We start from the raw sequence: 22,087 nt of genomic DNA, 5'->3' as shown, positions 1-22,087 counted from the left end.
AAGAGAAATTGTTCTTGGCTACCATAACCTTTTATTTTTAATAGAGTAAAATCTAAAGGAAATTATGTCATATGCTAAATGTGTAATATTTTTTAATCCTATGAAACTCTATCCTTTATAGTCAAGATAAATGACTTCATTTGCATGGAATAGTAGGAGTGGCAATGAAGGAAAGGGAAAGAGACAGATGTTTATGGACCAAACTGTTTCAGGACCAATGTCTATTGTCTTTTTTAAATAATAAACTATTGATAATGTTGGAAATGCTTTAGGAAAAAGTGTTTCGGCCTGTACTCCCAAAATAAGTATTACTTCTCCCTTTTAATAGAACATAATCCAAATGATAAAACATAAGAAGACTTACAGATAGCTGAGTGTATTTTTATTAAACCTGAATCAAAAGGTAGCCTAAGGAGAGCCTTTGGTTATGAGGTGCAACTCTAAACACAATCAAACTTAGTCATACTTTGATTTCCAGTTGTTTTTTCTGAACAATTTAGCTCAATAGAAGCAAAAATCAAATGAGCGTACTTGTGACTTTCTTGGTCAATTTGCCATTTTCTGTCTTAAATAATGAGTTGAGCCAGACTTATTCCTTTATCTTCACTCAGACGGCAGCCTGTGAGTCCTCCTCCGCCACCACGGCCGATTTCCCCGCCACACACCTATGGCTACATTTCAGGACCCCTTGTCTCAGATATGGATACAGATGCACCAGAAGAGGAAGAGGATGAAGCTGACATGGAAGTAGCCAAGATGCAAACCAGAAGGCTTTTGTTACGCGGGCTTGAGCAGACCCCTGCCTCAAGTGTCGGGGACCTCGAGAGCTCTGTCACGGGGTCCATGATCAATGGCTGGGGCTCAGCCTCAGAGGAGGACAACATTTCCAGTGGACGCTCCAGTGTTAGTTCTTCTGACGGCTCCTTTTTCACTGATGCTGATTTTGCCCAGGCAGTCGCAGCAGCAGCAGAGTATGCTGGTCTGAAAGTGGCACGACGTCAAATGCAGGATGCTGCTGGTAAGTCATGCACCCTCTCCAAGCTGGAAAGGAAAACTTGATGTGTTTATGTTAGTTGCTGATTCTCTCCTATGATCTCGTGTCCCATATGAAACACAACTATTACTACTTAGTCTTTTTTTTTACTGCTGCATAAGGAAACCAAGGTCCAAGAATATGACTTAGTTGGATTATTCTCTTTTGTTTCGATAAGACTTTTTCAATTTTCTATTTCATTTTTATTTAATGAATCTTATATAATTTGAGTGATAGGAAGCTACCTGGGAGTCCTCATTTTTAGGATAGTCATTGCCATATATATACACACACACACACACACACACACACACACACAAATCGATATAATTTCTTTAAACTATAAATAGTTAAATGAAGTTTGTATTTTTGAATGTATGCTATAATTCTTTAATGTAGAAAGTCACCAAGATAAAACTTATTGTTACAGTGCCCTTATCCTACTTAATTAGAAATTCTCTAGGAGAAATAAGTAAATACCCAAATGTGACACTCAACCATTGGAAAATGGGCTATTTTTCCTTAATCCCTATTCTCTTCATGTCCTTTCAAATTAGAGTATTAGTTTAATTGGGCAGATATAAGAATGTGTGTAGTGTGCATAAATTTTCAAGCATAAATGTTCCATACTTAAAGTAAACATTTTTAATGTAATAATTGGGAGAGCAAGTTAATCCAAAGGCTTATATTTTTTCTATTTTCTCTTTTCATTATGTAGCCTAATTTTAATTACCATATAGCCATTCTTATATTTTAACACATTTTTACTTATCTCCTCTTCCCAACCCTGTTTAGAAAGCAAATAGTATAAGAAAGAAAAGAATTTAAATTTAAAACATATTTGTTACATAATTTTCATTTCTGTAGGGCAAATATATATCTATATATATTCATATATGCATTGTGCATGTGTGTGTGGTGTGGTGTGGTCTGTGTTTGTGTGTGTGTGTTTATTTCTGATAGCCAAGAAAATACAAATAGTACAGTAAAATAATATGGTTAGCAAGAAAGAGATACATGTCACAGAAAGAAAAGACTATCACAACAAATTGATAATTGGTATTTTGTTGCTTTATATTTTTTAGTTTAGTAATACCGATTGTTAGTTTTCCATTTTCTCTGCAGATATTGGATTAGTCATTATTTTTCATCAGCATAGAATATGTTCAGACAAAATTTAAATCATTATAAAATCCTCTCTATGTATTATTTATCAAGAATGTGTTGTGGAAAAAATTGTCTACTATGTCTCATCTTATTATTGTAGAAGTTATATTTATTTTAGCCAGGCCTATGTTTCATAAAATTCAACCAAATGTCCTTTTTATTTCCCCAGTAGCTTCTGAATGTAATAAACTATGCAAACCTAATTATCTTTTTTAATAAATAAATAACTTTATATGTAGCTTTGTTTCTCCTTATTTTTTAATCTTCTATAAAAAAATAAGTGAAATTAAGCATCTCAAACCACTGCTTTCAGAATTCATTTAGAGTGTGTTTCAGTTCATTAAATCAACAAAACACAAAATTATGTTGAAAATTCATCTGTAAACTACCTTATGCCTCAGGGTCCATGAGCAGTAGATAGCCTTACACAATAGAATGAATAATGGATTCAGTTTCAGCCCTATTTCTCTGTTTTCACGGATATGTAACTTTAATTGTAATAGTCTCCATCATAGCTAAAGAGAGTTTGGTTTAATATTTTATTGTGTTGTAACTTAGTGACACTCTTTGTTTTCATTTGTCTCACAATTCTAATGAGCTAAGCATGCATTGGCCTCTGCCTGTTACTTTGGTCTTTTCAGGAAATGGTGGTGCTTATCATGTGACTTGAAGTTAAAAAAATCAAAGAATAATACAATCACCTTGCTTCTCATTTGTCTGCAGTAATATTTATTATTTAATATGCTTTGCGCGGTGGCTCACGCCTGTAATCCTAGCACTCTGGGAGGCCGAGACGGGAGAATTGCTTGAGCTCAGGAGTTCGAGACCAGCCTGAGCAAAAGCAAGACCCCATCTCTACTAAAAATAGAAAGAAATTAATTGGCCAGCTAAAAATATATAGAAAAAATTAGCTGGGCATGGTGGTGCATGCCTGTAGTCCCAGCTACTCAGGAGGCTGTGGCAGTAGGATTGCTAGAGCCCAGGAGTTTGAGGTTGCTGTGAGCTAGGCTGATGCCACGGCAACAGAGCGAGACTCTGTCTCAAAAAAAAGAGAAAAAAAAATATGCTTTGGTTGGCATCTTTAAGTGTATTGATTTCACTATATGTGGCTTTTCCTTTTAATACCATGGAAGTTCCATTTAAGTATGGAACATTTATGCTTGAAAATTTATGCACACTACACACATTCTTATATCTGCCCAAGCCAAAAGACATGTTGTCTAGGTCTGTTTGAAGTTTCTTGTCACAGAATAGAAAGTTCCGGATTTGTGACTGGAATTTTTCACCAAAACAGTGGAGGTCAAGCATAGTGCCAATAGCTCTCATTGCCATTATGGATTAAATATGTCAAACCTGTTATAATACATCATCTATCTAAGATAGCCAGATAATTTGAAAGCCATAAAATGCACCATATCTGATTAGTCAATTCAGTTCCCACTGCATCCTGGGAATATTGTTCCTACCAAAACAAACAATCAAAACTACCTCTGCCACCAGCAAAAAACATGTCTTGAGGGGTCACCTTAAGTATCCAGAACAGGCAAATATCTTGAGCTAGACATGGGGTGTAAGTAATTTTTGATAGGCCTTACTATGTGAGCTAAATCAATTTCCAACCACCTGAAGAGAAAACACCTGAGAATGTATTAAGACATTAGGAGTCTGCCTTCAAAGAGTACCATAAATATATATTTAATTAAAATAAGGATGTAATTAGAACTGTTCATTCTTAGGACGTGAATTTCTTAAGAACTCTGGCTCTTCCTCTTGAGAAAGCAACAAACATTGAATATATCATGCAAAAATTAATTACTATTTTTGTTCAAGAATAACATTGGAGGGAAGCTAGTTGCAAAATAATTGGACTATTTTTCTTTAATAAGTAGGTATAATGAATTTTAACAGATTAAAAGCACTGTGGTTAGGGGAAAAAAATACAGAAAAACCAGAGAATGCTTTTAGGCTGTTTTCTCCAGTGGCTAGCACAAGCAGTGTGACAAAAAGCCTATTATTTGTTGGAAGAGTTTATTTGAGCTTTTTATTAAAAAAAAAATCAGGGCTATTTCTAGCTTTAATGTTTTTAATGTTTTGTTTTTGTTGTTATTGTGGTAATTAAAATTCATTGATGTGTTTGGCTCTGGTTTTTTTTTTTTTTTTTTCTCTCCCCCTCAGGCCGCCGACATTTCCATGCATCTCAGTGCCCTAGGCCCACAAGTCCTGTGTCTACAGACAGCAACATGAGTGCTGCTGTGATGCAGAAAACCAGACCAGCCAAGAAACAAAAACACCAGCCAGGACATCTGCGCAGAGAAGCCTACACAGATGGTAAGTCCATTGAAACGGATGAAAACGTCTATGAATCTTGCCTATTTAACCTGCCTCTCTAGGACTAGAAAATGCATTCACTGACATTAGACATTACATTAAAAATTCATTAACAGTCAGCTTCATATTACTTATAGAAGTGATCCTCTTCCACATCTCATCAGGCACCTCTATTCCTTGCAGTTTTCTAAATAAGCTGGTTATTTACATCATTAAAAGAATTTACACCTGTAATTTTTTATTATCACTTGGTTATTTATTTTTATTTATTTTTTTAGCATATGATGTGGGTACAAATGTTAAGGTTACGTATTTTACCCTTCCCCCCATCCCCCGCCCACCTTGAGTTAGACCTCAAGCGTGTCCATCCCCCAGTTGGTGAGCATCACACTCATTATGTATGTGTGTATCCATCCCCTCCCCACCTGTAATATTTTTGAAAGGTTATTTTATAGTTTCAAACAAATGGACATCACTATAGTTGAAATAATGGTATAGGATTAACCTTCCTCAGATTCACTGATAAATCCTCCAGAGTGTCTTCATTTTCTTTTTTTTTTTAACAATTCTGCATTCAAATAGAAGATAATAAACATGTTTGAATATTAATTTTAACTATAGTAGTGTTACAAACAGTTATTTTGGACACCAAAAGGCAAATCGAATCATCTTCTTTCATGCCTTCACATACAGTATCGACTCTCACTGAAGAGGTAACACTCGAATTCTCAAGGGAACTGGGGAGGGTAATGCAAACATCGTGATGTTTTCTAGAGAAGCCCTTTAATGAAAGTGCCTCAGGTGGCCCAGCATTTATTAAACCGCCACCTTCTCATTTTATAAAACAACCCCACAGGCTTTGTTGGAAATTCATGTAAGATAAATTCTCTAAGACTCGCCCATCTTGTCAAGTTTGGTAAATTTGCTAAAGGGGTGGAGGAAGAGGGGCGTCACAGGCGTAGTTTCCCCACCTCCTGGTCCTCTGCAACTGCAATCTGATTAGGACTTTCATTACCAGTCAGCAATTTTTCAAAAAGGGCATCATTTTCCATTATCATATGAAAGCCTAATATTATAGATCCTTATCCAAGGTTGCAAGGAAGGTTTTCGAGGTACTTCTCCCTGTGATTCCTGCCACTTGACAGAAAAATTTAATACAAAGCTCACAGCGTGATGAGCAAGAGTAATTTTGCAGTGAGTGGCTGTCCGTGCTATTATCTGTACTTTATTCTGAGTATTTTCTCTTACTAGCATCTATCTGATATTAGACTACATTAAATACTGGCATGACACAGCGCACCTGGGCCTCCTGGCTTCTGCCCAGGACTCTTTTGTCAGTGAAACTGAGCTGTCAGAATATTATCTGATTTTGAAGGGTTATTACAGTGGCTTTGTGCATGTTTGCCTCTGTGAAAAGACAAACACTAGGTGTAAATCCCCAAAGTCTACTGGCAATTTTACATTTATGGTACCCCTATAATGGCATTTTTCAAGTTTTATAGCTGTTTTATCAATTTTTATTATCTAGAAGAGAGTGCTTCTAACTAGAAAACTGACCAAACATCAAGCCTGGATGTAAACACATCCAAATTGAATACATAAGGGAGAAAATCTGGCCTAAAGCTTTGTGTGGATCTTTCCATCTCTTATTTGTACTTGTTTGGATGGGATTCTGGCATTGACTGATGCTTTTAAAAAATGTTGTAAATAATGTAAACATGCCAAGATAAAGAGTATTGTATTACAGTTATAAATTACACTATGCTTGAAAATTGTTATCTATATTTATTGTTCCACATTCTACAGTACTTATTTCAGTGTGTTTAATAATTAAATATAAATTCTAACTAATCCTTGAATAATAACTATTAAATTGAATGATGAAACACCCTAGTTATTATTTTAAGTTAATTTCAGAAATAACCAAGTAAATATATTGAAATATTTGCAAAGCCAAAAGTTACTCTGAATTATTATTTGGATTTCTAATTGCTCATTTCACAAAAGTGATTATGCAAAGTTATCACAGTGCATACTGCAATATAAAAGCCAGTAATTATTTTCTCTAAGTAATAAAAATAAAGTGGAAAATGACTAAAGCTATTTTTAAATTATAGCATTCATTTCCTTTCAGCATTTTGATAGCCATCCACCTTTAAGTTATGTTATTATACTGACAAGTCTTGAATTTCACAATGGATGCTTACTGTTTGATAAAAGAAAAAACAACAAGACTATGTGTTATTTTATACATATCCCATAATGCATTTGATTAATTGAAATCATAAATGCAGAAACTTCTTAATGCACCAAATACAAGACATGCATACATACTTGAAAGCAGTGGTTATGACAGATACAAAAGCCATTTTCACAGAAATTATTTTTTAAAAAATTTTATTTTTAATTATTGTGAGTACATAATAGTTGTATGTCTTTATAGGGTACATATGGTATTTTGACATAGGCCTACAATGTGAATTAATCAGGGTAGTTGGGGAATCTATCACCTCAGGCATTTAACATTTTTTTGTGTTAGGAACATTCCAATTCCACTCTCTTAGTTATTTTATTTTATTTTTATTTATTTATTTTTTTGTCTTGAGTATAGTGCAGTGGCATCATTGTTGCTCACTGCAACCTCCAACTCCTGGGCTCTAAGGGATCCTCCTGCCTCAGACTCCTGGGTAGCTGGGACTACAGGCACACACTGTTGCACTGCCCAGCTGGGTTTTTTTTCTTACTTTCTTTCTTTTTGGTAGGGTTGGGGTCTCACCCTTGCTCAGACTAGTCTCGAACTCCTGAGCTCAAGCAGTCCTCCCACCTCAGGCTCCCAGAGTACTAGGATTACAGGCGTAAGCCACCACACCTGGCCTGATTATTTTAAAGTATACCCTAACTTATTTCACAGAAATTATTTTCTGAAATTACTACAGTGCATTTTTTGAAAAACTATTCACAGACCAATTCATAGAGAAGCTCAGTGATAGACACGATTTGTACAATTTGTTAAAAAAAGAAAAAGAAGAGGGAGAAAGAATTTAAAGAGCTCCAAATCATTACAGTGTGAATTAAACATATTAGTAAGACACGAAGGATTTTGTGGACATTTTTTTCTGAGTAAAATGACATTTTAATGAGTAAAATGTATTGACTATGATGGATGAGTCTGATTATTGTCAATAGACTTTTGTGAACTGTGTTCAGAATATAGCATATCAATGTTGAGTTTGTAGCATCTTTGCTTTGTAAATTTTGTTCAAATTATGAATTTCCTTTGCAGAATTTTTGTAAACTATATAAATAAGAATAAAAAGTGGTTATGTCTGAACTGATAAAGAATAATTTTGATGGTATTTATTAGTCAGCCCCTATATTAGTGTGCTAGGGCTGCCATAAAACATGCCACAGACTAGGTGGCTTAAATAACAGAAATGGATTTCATCATGGCAGTATTGGTTTCTTCTGGGCCTCTCTCCTTGGCTTGGAGATGGCCATTTTCTCCCTGTGTCTTCACATGATCTTCCCTCATGTATGAATGTGTTCTGTTCTGATCTCCTCTTCTTATAATGACTCTAGTCATATTGGATTAGGGCCCACCCTAGTGGGCTCATTTTAACTTGATTACCTCTTTAATGGCTCCAAATACAGTCACATTCTGAGGTAGTGGGCTTAGGACTTCAACATATGAATTTTGAGGGGACATAATTTAGACCATAAGAGCCCACCGGCCCCTAATGCATGGCATTGTGGCCAGACCTTGCTCTGTATGTAGTCCCATACAAGGCCTCATAGACAGCCAGGGAGTCCTTGATGCAAAGCAGTGCTGCATGCTGTAGTCACAATGACAGGCAGTATCTAATTCTTTATTTATTTCATATTTGTCTCTTACATATTTAACCCAGATGAAGGACATAATTAAAATATATGAATATTTATTAGTCAGAACTCTTACCGAGTTAAAGCCAAGCATAAGTGCATTTCTAGGACCTTCTAATAGATTCTTCCCAACCCCTCTTTTCCACCTTTCTGATGCATTTACATAGTTGATTTAAAAACCAAATCTATATTATTTCTCCAGCTCCACTTTTCATAAATTACGAATTCACCCCCCTCTTTGGAATGATGTTATTTTGACTTGATTTATCACTAATCACACAGTTTGGGGGCTCTAAGCAGTTAAGTAAATAGAGTGCTAGATCTCTGTATCGAGTTGATGCGGGCAGAATTGCCTGAATGCATATGTTCTTATGTGTTACTTTACATGCATTATATTGTTATTTGGAAAGTCTTATATAAAGAACAAGTGTTTATATGATTATATAAAGTCTCTCTATAAAAAACAGGTCCACAATCCCATTTGTTAAATCTAATTTGTACTACTTGTGTTATGAATTGGGTGAAAGCACCATTTATCACTATATGAAATACAGAATTGTTTATACTATGATAATCTCTGGTTTGGCTTGGTAATCATTTTACAACACCTAAGAAAAAATTTACTTGGCAATCTGTGTATATAAGAAATCAAACCTGCCAACATTTCCCTCTAATTGTCAATTAGATACAGTGACAGTTATATACAGGAAGTTAGAATTCTTAAAATTACAATGTATTTTCTTTTCTTTTGTGTCTGTGTTGTAGATATCACCTCACCTATCTAGAATACCTGTTAATAGATTTTGTCTCAAGAATCACATATTCCTGGCCAGGCCCGGTGGCTCATGCCTGTAATCCTAGCACTCTGGGAGGCCCAAGCAGGCGGAGTTTGAGCTCAGGAGTTAGAGAACAACCTGAGCAAGAGCGAGACCCAGTCTCTACCAAAAATAGAAAAAATTAGCCGGACATGGTGGCGCATGCCTGTTAGTCCTAGCTACTTGGGAGGCTGAGGCAGAAATGTCGCTTGAGCTCAGGAGTTTGAGGTTGCTGTGAGCTAGGCTAACGCCATCGCACGTTAGCCGGGGCAACAGAATGAGACTTTGTCTCAAAAAAAAAAAAAAAAGATTATACAAGACTTTGTATAATCTTATGATAGTAGTAATTATCAGCCCTGATATATGATTAACCCAGACATTTTATGACGCTTCCTAGAACCTTTAATTGGCTATTATTGTAAGAATCTTCAAAACACAATTATTAATATACTATTTAAGAGTTTCTTATTCTGGTATTTGTAAATGACAGCTCATTGTCAATTATAGCAAAATATCTGTAAACAACCTAAATATTCCTCAATAGGGATGACCATCATAAATAATGATTTAGTCATATAACAAAACATTATGCAAGCTTTTCAAAAAAAGAGAGAAAGCTCTATGTACACACCTGGAAATGTATACAACCACCCAGTTAAGTGAAAAAGTGAAACTGCATTCATGTTAATAAAGAAAAAAGGCTATATATTTGTGTATGGCACTTTTTAATCAGTCCACCACATACAGATGGGCAGACAGGCACCACATACAACCCCAGATGTGTGTGTTTTGCATAGTCCTTAACATGAGTGGTGTTCCCTGGCATTATGAGACTTGGAAGCCCTGCTTTATGTATATAAATAATTTTGGGAATGATCTATATGAAACTATTCAAACCAATTACCTCTGCATAATCAATATTGAGAATTTGAAATGGAGGTGGGGAGATACAAGAGGTTGCCCTTTCATGTTTAAACCCCGTGTACTTTTGAATTTTTTACCATATTAACATATTTTTAATTTAAAATCATAAGGCTAATTTTATAATACTAAGCATTTAATAGATGTTTCATAAATGATTTTTAGTTGATTTATTCTAGACATTGCTTTCTAAGTGTGAATACATTACCATTTCTAAAGACATGACTAAAAATGTAGCTATGCTGATAATTCCTGTACCTCTGTGTCTCTGCTTTTGGCCTCTCTTGAAATTCAGATTTTATATACAACTACCTGTTGTATGTCTCTATCTAGATACTCCAAAATCTCTCCCTAGTCACTTTTCTGAAACTGAACTTACATCTTTCCTTTACCAATACCTCTTCTTCATTCCTACCCTTCATACTTTCAATGGTGTTTCTCTCATTCACCTAGTAAACAATGACCAAAATCTTAAAAGTCATCTTTGATTCTTTCCTCCCACCTCTGTACTATATTCCATTGATCATGAAATAATATTGACTGTTTCTTCCTTAATCTCTCTCAAACAGATCTTCTACTACCCATCTGATAGGCATCAATACCATTGAATGTCCTGTCATTAATTATGTAAGCTATCATAACAACCTCTTCACCTCCTGTAGTGAAGCTTTTCTTTTTAGTACATCTTACATAGTAAAGTCATAACAACCTAAACCTAGCATCTATTCATATTCTCCTACAAACTTACCAAATATTATTAGGATATGTATTTTTTCTCTTTGGAGTATATTTGGAATCATTTTAAAAGACAACACTGATTAAAGAAAATAGATTTTCCAGATATCAAATTTTCTAATTACTTTCATCCTTAAGTATATCTATGATATAAGAAACTTATTATATATGTTATATTACATATAATGTATATTACTTAATATATAACTACAACTGTACATATCTATCTATAAATATATAAATAAGAAATTGACCTATATTTATACTAGTGATTATCTGATTTAAAACCTGCAGCTACACATATAGAGTGGAGAGATCTTATCAATGAATGATAGATTATATTAATAAATATTTGATTGAATTGAGTATCATGAAGAACACTGAACCAGAAATTATGAATCTAAAGGCCTTAGCCCAGGTTCTGATTATATCTATCTTTGAGATTGGACAATAGTTTAAGGTTTCTGTGTTTGAGTTTCCTTATCTACAAAATGAAAAGGGGGTTAGGTTAAATTAGAGATGGCAAATAGGTCTCAACTCAAGTGCTAATCTCAATCAATTTGAAGTGATTGCCTGAAGGAGGAAAGATACACATCTGGGACCAACGATATTATGCTGAAATCAATTGGAAGATCTTCCGTGGTTGGGAGAGTGGAAGTTAAAGTACATATGCCCAGTATTAGCTGTCCCAGCTGTGGGACAATCACTTAAGTCCTAACTCTACCATTTAGTGGTTCTGTGCTACATAAGAGAGTACTTCAAATTGTTGGTTTTCTTCTTCCTTGATTGCCTTCAATTGTTCTAGTTCTTTAAGGTACAGTATATTACAGTTGAATGTGACTCCAATAATAATCCTAATATTTGATGATTTTATAAGAGGCAGACTTTTACAGTCTTTTAAATATTTTTTTTGTAGATCTTCCGCCTCCTCCGGTGCCACCGCCTGCTATAAAGTCACCCACTGTTCAATCGAAGGCACAGCTGGAGGTACGACCTGTGATGGTGCCAAAACTCCCTTCTGTAGAAGCGAGAACAGATAGATCATCAGATAGAAAAGGAGGCAGTTACAAGGGGAGAGAAGTACTGGATGGAAGACAAGTTGCTGAAATGCGAACAAATCTAGGTGATCCCAGAGAAGCACAGGAACAGCAAAATGATGGGAAAGGACGAGGAAACAAGGCAGCAAAACGAGACCTTCCACCAGCAAAGACTCATCTCATCCAAGGTACTAATTTATTCAAGCAGCAAATAAACATAGATGAACATATGTTTGCCAAGGCACACAGACCCTATAGCATCAAAGGAAAAGTGGTCAGATTAAGAAGTTTGCTCTCTGAGGGAAGAGACAGGCATGTATCCAAATAATTTTAAAACCATTCATTCATTCCAGTACATTGGAATTTATGATATAGGCAGTGGTGAGCCAGCAAAATATTTTGAGTGCGAAATGACATGATGAGGTTTGTGTTTTAGAAAAATAACTGGCAGTACTGCACAGGGGAGGAAGAGACTGGAATTGGGTTGATGAAGGTATCAGAACATTGCAATAACAATCTAGGTATAAAATATGAAAGCACTGAATTAAAATAGTGCAAATAAAAAGGAGAGAACAGCGTAAATGGGTATTTCAGAGATAGGCCCAATAGGGCTTGGTGACTAATTGAATATAACAAAGTAGATTGAAATAATAGAATAAAATAATATCCAAATATTGATTAGGTGATCATATATGTCTAGTGAAACACAATTATATTAACCTATGTAGAAAAAACAGAGAAAAAAAATAAATTTCAGGGGGAAATAATGTTAAGATGGATTAAGATGCTGACAAGAACATGGATATAAAGAAAATCAATAAGAATTTAGAAAATTAGGTTTAAAAATCAGAAGAAAGAATGTGAGTACAGAGTGGATTTTAGAACGCACAACACAGAGCTGGTGTGAATTACAAATGCTAAATATCAGCAGTGGTATGCTGGTAAATGTTTAGCAATAAGTTATCTGGGAGGAAAACAAAACAAAACCCTAACTTGTGGCCATATGCTTACTTCTGTTGTATAAATACTCCCCAAATGGCTAATTTCCAGCTACTAATGTGAAGTCAGTGAATGAAGAGTTAGGAAGAGATGAGTTCTTGTAAAATGTTGAGCCTGCTCTAACATACCACTAGTCAGGGAAGATTATACTTAGAGACAGGTAAACAGTCAACATTCTATCAAGGAAACTGAGATTGTCTGGCCCAGAGATGTAATAATCAAGATATCCAAGCTATTGAAACTAGTATCTTAAAAAGAATGGAGTGGGAAATTTTTAGATAGGAAGATATATAAAATGCCACAACAGTGGAAAGGTGGATATAAACCCAGGAGCAAAAAAGGATTTTTCAGTATGTTGTCTGTGGGTGGTATTCCAATGAACTGTTTTTAGTACAGTAATCAAAATAGAAGCTAGGCTTGTAGCGGATGAGAAAATGAATGGACATTTTGGGAGGGAGGTGATGAATATAAGCTCTTTTCAAAAGGTTTGGGATCTGGAGGAGAGGTTGGGATAGTTTGACAGGAAGGCCAAATCAGTGGAAATGCTTTAGGATAAATGTTTTAAGATAAATATTTGAACATTATTATAAACTAAGGAGAGGAAACCATTTAAGAGGAAGAGATACAAAGAAAGGAAGATGGTTGATGGAGGAGTCAGGGGAGAATGATAGGGAAATATGACCTAGAAAGCTATAGGACACTTTATATTGTAAGAGAGATATTTTAGAAAGGTTTGACATCAATGTATTGCTTTATTTATTATGGACATCTGGTCATTAGCTAACTTCCTTTCAACATGGAGGCAGTTTCACTTTGTGCTGTGACTTCAGCCTGAACCCATCCAGGATTGGACAGTATAAGTAATAAGTAAAGCTGTGCATTTCAGACAGAGTACCTCTATTTTGTGACCACAAAGTCTCTGGTGATATCACCACTATCCAAAGTTTGAAAGACTTCATAGCTTATTTTTATCAGTTAAGCCAAAGTTGATCAGGCTCTGAACTTTTGACTCATGGCGACTATGCTATAAGTAGTGATTCATAAATAGAATGTGATGATGTAAATTATGAGATTTATATCTCAATATTGAGAAATATCTCAATATCTCAATATTGGTAGTCACAACTCCCATTTACTCTGTATCCCACTGAAATCTATTTATGCTCACATTACTACTATGAAACTAAGAAAATTGGTAATGCTAACCATGTTTCCATCCTTATGCCTCTGGACTTCTCACTGCCTTTAATCAATTTAAACATTTTTATTTTCTTAGCCAGAAAGTATTGACCAATTTCCTACTCATAAGTAGGCTTCATCTAAAGTAGGTGGGATTCTTCAGAAGACAATTTTACAAACCTGGAAAGATCTTGTATGAAGAATTAGAACAAAGAGATGAAATTTTTAAAAATCAATCTTCAGAAATTTAATAAGTTGTATTTTGTGTTATGAAAGTATTTCTAACTCCTAAAGAACTAAGATTAGACCATTAGTCTAGAAACAAGGAACGCTATTACATGGAAAGCAATGAGATACACTGACCAGTTATTATTTTATATGTCCTGCTCTTCCAAATTCTTATTTGAATCATAACCTTCTGTGTATATGCCATTAAATGATCATTTTTATGCATCGCTATAATTTTCTCCTTCATAACTCAATTTACAGTAATTGTAACGAAAGAGGCACCATGATTTACATATATGGTGAATTATTATTTTTAATTAAGGAGAGTAGTCTTCTAGACTTAAATGTCTGATTTTTCTGCTGACATTTACCTCAGTTAGTTCAATTTATTTTTATATATATCAAACATCTACTATATTATTAAGCATTGTACTAAGTCCTGAGATTTATGTGCAAGCATGAACCTTGACCTCAAAAGGTTTGTAGTCAGAGAGAGAGAGAGAGAGGCAGATAAGGTATTAATTCACAGACATTTTCATATTCAGCATAACTCTCATGGTGCCATACTACTTAAGAGTCCAGAAGAGGGACAATTTGCCCAGGTTTGTGGAAGATGCAATGTTAAGAAATATCTCTCTCTCTTTTTAATTTCAGAATATTATGGGGGTACACATTTTGGTTATATAATTTGCTTTTGTACAGTTTGAATCAAAGTTATGATTGTGCCCTTCACACAGAGGGGATGGGTAAATTCATCTCTAATGGGTACAAGGAAATATTTCTTGATCCTTCCTGGGAGAACTGACACATAAACTGAGTGTTTAAGGATAGATGGAGTTTAGCTTGGGTGAGAAAAGTGGATTGTTCAGGTGTAGAAGTCACCACTAAAAGATTGAAGGTTCATTGAGGAACTGTAAGAAATTCAGTACTTCATTAATAAAGGTAGTCAAAGGTGATGCTTAAAGAACCTGTGAATTATGTAAGAGGAAGGTGGCTGAGTGAAGACAGTTTAGAGGGGAATAGCTCAAGAAGCAAAGACTTGTTCAAATATGTGTGCAAACCCCAGACAAGAGAGATCGAGAATATGAACCAAGCTATAGGAGCAGGGATGGGTGACTGGGAAAATTTAAGAAAGTTTTTAAAGTCAAAATCAGTCTTACTTTTTATATGTTTGAATATGTGGAAGGGTACACTTAAGGTGTATGTGAAAGTGTTTGAAAGGAAGGGAAGAATGTGAAATAATTTCATTTTCCTATCTTGCATGTCTTAATGAACAGTGATATCATTAGCTTTACTAAAAAAAACAGAGAGGGAAGAAATCTCAGGGAAGTCAGTCAATGAGGTCAATGTTTGACATGTTGAGTTTCAGGAATGCTTGAAGAGTTGTTCAACTAGGCTGTCTATTGGAGCCTAAGATTCAGGGCATAGTTCAGGAGTGGAAAATATAAACTAATGATTCAGGATGATGCAAATAGTAGTTAGAGCCACTCATCCATTCCCTCAAAAGTATTTATTAATGACCTACATATATTAAGGTAGGAGTATACAGCACACAAAATAGATGAAAATACCTGCCCTTATGACAGTTATATTCTAGAAAAGGTTATAATCTCTGAAAGTGGATGAAATCACATACAGTGAGTAGGGAAAAAAAATATATATATGTATATATATGTAGAGAGAGAGAGCTGAAAATAGAAACCTGTAGATCATTAACATGCAAAAGACACTTGTATCATAAAAAAGAGTTCACAGAAATTGCCAGGGAGAAAGGAGAACTAGAAGCTAAGAAAATAAAAATGTTTAAATTGATTAAAGACAGTGAGAAGTCCAGAGGCATAAGGATGGAAACATGGTTAGCATTACCAATTTTCTTAGTTTCATAGTAGTAATGTGAGCATAAATAGATTTCAGTGGGATACAGAGTAAATGGGAGTTGTGACTACCAATATTGAATCCAAATTGCTTTTCAAGAGGCATTGCTGAGTAGTGAGGAGACAGCGAAGGTATTGATTGGTTAGAGCACAGGCTTAAGAGGAGAGTTTTAGCAAGAGAGAGATTTTATCATATTGTCATTTGACAAAACAAAAGTCAGTAGAGAAAAAAAAGTTGATGAAACGGGGACAGAAAGTGATAGTCACAGGAGATCTAGTGCTGTGAAGAGAGGTTACAGAATCAGTTACGATCCTGTGGGTTGGGAGTGTAAATTGGGATGAGTTTGATGAAAAAACAAGGTGCCATCAAGAAGGATTCTACTGGCTTCATAAAGATGATGCGGTCCTCATGGAGGAGAATGTTTTGTGCAAGGATGAAGGAGCAATGATTTAGAACTGTGATGGTGGTCATAGCCAAGCCTTCCTCCTCACCCTTCCACTGGAGAGAACATCAGTGGAAATTTCAGGAGAAATCAGTTTTCATTCAGGCAATGTGGATAGCAGAGGAAGCATTTAGGGGAGGTGGAAAAAAGTAAGTCAAAGAGTTAGTTTTTCCTGTGTTTGGTATCCAAAGAGCAGAGTGGACAGACTTTGGAAAGAAGTGTTCAGTTTGATGATTCATCAATAGAAGTAGCACCAAATTTAAAGCAATATAGAGGTAGAAATTCAAGAGACAGCAATTGACTGGAATGGCTTGTTTTTTTAAATTAGAAATAATGGTAGGCTTCTGAGATTCAAAGTTCTACAATATAAATAGGAGGTAGAAATGGAAGTTGATTTTTTATTTTTGTTCTTTTTTTTTTATTTCTGCAAAGTTGGCTATGTTTTGGTAGTTCTAGAAGTCTGGGCTTGCTTTCTACTAATTCCTTACAATAACACTGTATAGGTTACATAGAGATTTTGCTATCTTATCTGTTTTCATATCACCACTAGGAGGTCGTCTACGTATAGATACCATTCTCACTTTTTTGGAAAGGTGGCAACTAAAGTCTAAAATAATCTCAGATGGTATTGTGAATGACAGAATTGGAAGCCGAGTCTGACACCAGGTTTGGTTTACCTCCTTAAGTGATATTGGTCTCAAGTGGGTTTGAGATGGACAAAGGCATATGAGTGGAATCGATCCAAATCCCTGACTACTCCTAGGAAAACAACAGGCTTGTAATTTTCATTTTCAAAAGACAGTGCTGCATTGTTCATTATGCTCATAAAGTGTCTTTATTTATACCTCAGAATCACTGATGCTTCCTTATTCAGAATTACAGTTAGATCTGAGTGGTGCTTTTCTACAGTGAAAGTTTATGATGGTGTTCACACGTTTTCATTATATTTCATTACACAGAGGATATTCTACCTTACTGTAGACCTACTTTTCCAACATCAAATAATCCGAGAGATCCCAGTTCCTCAAGCTCAATGTCATCAAGAGGATCAGGAAGCAGACAAAGAGAACAAGCAAATGTAGGTCGAAGAAATATTGCAGAAATGCAAGTACTTGGAGGATATGAAAGAGGAGAAGATAATAATGAAGAATTAGAGGTATTTATAATTTTTCCCCAAGGTTACCAGCATTAGACTCTAGTTGTTAAATCAGCCTCAAAGTTAGAAGCACCCATAAATTTATGGAAATGTTACTATTTTATCACAAACTTTTCAGTACCCTGATTCCTACAATACCAGAAACTGAAGTTTTGAGAATTTAAGAATTTTCCTGGAATGTGTTCCAAAGTTTTAAATTTTAATTGGAGTTTCTTTGTAGATCTAGGGCTCACATGCATTTGCTGCTTTTCAGATAAGAAATATATATGGAAAACACGTTGTTAGGAAATAAGAACTGGTAATCTAAATTATAATTCGCAGTGTTGTAATAGGCTATGAAAATCTGGTAAGGTGACAGAGTGGAATGATGTGAGGATGTTCAGCCTGTTATCTATCACCCTAGTGATCACCAGGGCAGCTTGTCTGATTTGACTATATTTCACCTTCACTCTCTGAAAATGTGTATGACATTGACCTTCCCAGATGGAGAACACTTCTTGAGTCAAAGACATACTCCCTTGTTAGAATCTATAAATAATAGGAAAAGATATAGTTGGCAGTAAGTTATATCATAAAATCTGCCCCCTTTTATTAAAAGATTGTGTTTTCTCCATTTAATAAAAAATAAGTTGAGGATAATTTTTGATAAATATATTTAACCTCATGTAGATAAATGAGGATTAAATTATAACTTCTTATAGTAGAAGATAAAAAATTATAAGTAATTATATCTAAATTAATGTTCTATAAGCCCAATGTATTTTGATTTTGGGGTTTGGAATAAGAAAGACTTCCCTCTTGAAAATGTTACAGAAATTATCTTTCAAGTGCTTTTAGTTTTTTAAGTAGAAGAATATTTATGGGGAACAGTCATTACTGTTAACTCCAATATTTAAATTCAATAAAAGCAGAGCTTTAAGGTTGAGTTGAGGCTGAGGGAAGCATGAAACTCAGCATTCCTCTCTGAGAGCCCTGTGTCCCACCCCATGACACTGAGGCTCAGTGCAGAACAGGATTTGGACTTCTTGGAGAACGTATCAATTTGCTATCAAGACCAACTAAAGTCGACAAATTAATTAGTTGCCACAAGCATTTTCCAATGTATACCAACTTTCAAAGTATGCCAGTGCATAAATGGAAAACACATTACATTGTAATAATAAATGCATTTAAAGACAATACTTTTAAGATTTTTTTTTGAAATTTGACAGTAAATAATGCATCTTTTACAGGAAACTGAAAGCTGAAGACAACCAGAGAGGCTTGTGAGATCTAATGTGAAAATCATCACTCAAGATGCCTCATGTCTGATGACACATGACGCCAGATAAAATGTTCAGTGCAATCAGACTGTACAAATTGTCGTTTTTATTCCTCTTATTGGGGTATCATTTTTAAAACTTTATTGGGTTTTTATTGTTGTTCTTTGATTTCTAACCCTACGAAGAACCTCCTTATTCCCCTCGCTGTGGGAACAAACCATTACACCTTACTTCCAGCAAAAAAAGTGTATTGACTTCTTGCTTCAGTCATCAGCCAGCAGGAGAGAACAAAACAGTTCTTTTGCATTTTGCCCCTGAGATATGGCATTGCACTGCTTATATGCCAAGCTAATTTATAGCAAAATATTGATCAGAGATGCAAAGTTGATTATTCAACCTCACGCCAAGGGCTCTGAAAGTATAATCTTTCTATAACAAACTGCTAATGCAAATTAAAACATACTTCATTTTAACATGATTTTAAAATCAGTGTTTCATACTACCCGTTGCTGGGAGGAACTAAAAATATAGCCAATGCAGAACTACAAACAATTTGAATGGAGTAGAAGCATTGTAAATATATACTCTTTGCAATCCCTGGTGGTACTTTATTTTGTCTTCATTTCAATCATTTCAATCATTTCTTATTGGAAATATACTTTTGGATAAGTAGGGCTAAGCCAGTTGGATCTCTGGTTGTCTAGTCATTGTCATAAGTAAGCCTAGCAAAACCTTGTTCTATTTTTCAATCAAAAAACAATTATAAATGCATATTACAAACAAATGGATGTTTTTAATGACCAATTGAGTAAAGACATCCCTATCTTAACTGGCCTAAATTTCTTCTGGTAGTGTCAGTTCAACTTTCTGAAGTGCCACTTAAGGAAATTTGATTTTTGTTTTTGTAATGCACTGTTTTTAATCTTTTTTTTTTTTTTTTTGGTTTTAAAAGCACAATCACTAAACTTTATTTGTAAACCATTGTAACTATTAACCTTTTTTGTCTTATTGAAAAAAAATGTTGAGAATCGTTTTTAACCTGTTTTGTTAATGCTCTATGTTTGTATTTGGAATATTTGAATGATGACAGATGGTGAAGTAATGTGCATACTTTATTGTGGGCCATGAACCAGATGGTTCTTGCTTTTCCTGGACTTAAAAAAAAAGGTTTAAGTTTGTTGTGGCCAATGTTGAAACTTACAAAATTTCCTTATAAGCTCACATGGAGGCATTACTTGCTTTGAATTGCCAAATGATGCCCCTCTGACCAGATTTTTATGATCCTTTTTTGTCATCATATAAATTTCTTTGACTTAATAATTGGTGCTATTTAAAGAAAAAAATGTACATTTATTCTTATATAGATATCAGGCCTGGCCCCACTGGAAAGCAAAGCCAAACAAAACTGAACCACAAAAAATGCTGGTGTTCACCAAAAACTAAATGTGTTCATTTAGATAATTCGAAAAAGTTCCATAGAAAGGGTGTGCAGTGCTAAGGGAACAATCCATGTGATTAATGTTTTCATTATGTTCATGTAAGAAGCCTCTTATTTTTAGCCATAATTTTGCATACTGAAAATCCAATAATCAGAAAAGTAATTTTGTCACATTATTTATTAAAAATGTTCTCAAATACATCATTCTTTCTTGTGTTGATTTCCTTTTTCATGTGTGCTAATCAAATTTATTCCATTTAATCACAAAGTTGTTCTGTCTTAACATCTCACCACTATATTATCAGATGAGTAAAAATTCTCAGTTTTATGAACAACCAGGTTTTACTTGTAAGGAAAAATTCTCATTTAACTCCTCTGAAATTAAAGATGTAGGATGAATTAAAATCTAGAAGTCATTTGATCAGAGAGTAACCCTTTAACATTAAAAATATACTATTTTTGTTTATATGTATCTGAATTTCAGTTAATCTATTTCTAGAATAATCAGGATTTAACTATGATAAATCTGATTTGCAGTTTGAGCCTCCTATATTCTGTCAACAAGAAAATTATATAAATCCAAAATGCTTATCAGTAAAAATCTACTTTCTTGTTATAAATTCCTAAGAAATTTTAACAATACCTATCATATACCAGGTTGCACATTATTATTGATTAAAGTCAGCATATTCAAGTATTCAGGTTTGGAGGCACAAGGTGGTCATCATGTTGTAGAAGTACTAAGAGCAATAGAATCTAAGGAAGGTTTTTTCCTATGATGTATGTATTGTTCTTCTACCTAAGTTTTGTGTTTATCAAAATTTTGAAAATCTGAGAAAAGCAATTGAAAAAGTGGGTGTAATTTGAAATTCAATTTTATAAAAAGAAAGTAATCACTGGCATCTACTTAGACATGAACAAGTCCACAGGTCAAGAAGTGAGTTTTCAAAGGCTATTTTAAGAAAAACTGAAGGGACATGTTTAATGATCTAATTTTTTCCATTTCCCTTGGTGGATTGATTATAAATAAGTTACTCTCGCTCCTTATTTATAGTATGTGATATACACAAATTATTTGTATCAGAGGGCCTGGGTTTGAATCCTAGTTTTGTCATGGCTATGTTTCCTTGGACATGTTACTTAACCTCTAAGTCTCAGGTACTTCACCTGTAAATTCAGTAATACCTACCTCATGGAGCTATTGTCATGATTTAGTGAGTTAATGTATATGATATGGACTTTGTAAACTCCAAAAACAATACAAGATATTGTTATATTTATGGACTGAAATTCATTACACATGCAAGCCCCATTTTTCATACATAGTTTGTTCCTGATACTTGCATGAAAGTCAAAGAATAAGTGTGATACAAGAATGAGGGTGTTTTCATTTCCGGTGAGTAAAATTCACTGTGAAATACCTAATCATGGAATAAATTCTTGGTGTTTTAGTTTGCTTTGTTGCTTTTGAATTCAAGGGTCACACGATGGGTGGTGGTATGGTGTTTTCAGCACATATCTCACAACTCAGGGGTACAAACCTGTCACTTGAGTTATCTGCCTAGTGACAAAAAGTATAATCTTAGTTCCAAG

At 34.6% G+C, this 22,087-nt stretch overlaps 1 protein-coding gene across 5 annotated transcripts in view; it reads left to right on the top strand.

Annotated features, from left to right (window-relative positions):
* The window catches only part of ROBO1 (roundabout guidance receptor 1), a 1,079,496-nt gene extending 1,058,801 nt beyond the window's left edge, over nt 1–20,695 (top strand). For all 5 annotated transcript variants that reach the window (XM_020284809.2, XM_076000874.1, XM_012737156.3 and 2 more), the window contains 5 exons: nt 612–1,018; nt 4,376–4,528; nt 11,795–12,103; nt 17,598–17,794; nt 19,027–20,695. In XM_020284809.2, the coding sequence (XP_020140398.2) occupies nt 612–1,018; nt 4,376–4,528; nt 11,795–12,103; nt 17,598–17,794; nt 19,027–19,041 (1,081 nt within the window). In that variant the 3' untranslated portion in view covers nt 19,042–20,695. The remainder of the gene's footprint in view (nt 1–611; nt 1,019–4,375; nt 4,529–11,794; nt 12,104–17,597; nt 17,795–19,026) is intronic.
* The last annotated feature ends 1,392 nt before the right edge of the window (nt 20,696–22,087 follow it).

Source organism: Microcebus murinus, chromosome 1 (genome assembly GCF_040939455.1).
Source record: "Microcebus murinus isolate Inina chromosome 1, M.murinus_Inina_mat1.0, whole genome shotgun sequence".
Taxonomy (NCBI): domain Eukaryota; kingdom Metazoa; phylum Chordata; class Mammalia; order Primates; family Cheirogaleidae; genus Microcebus; species Microcebus murinus.
The sequence above is the reverse complement of the archived record's forward strand: the minus strand, read 5'-3'. Positions and strand labels throughout refer to the sequence as shown.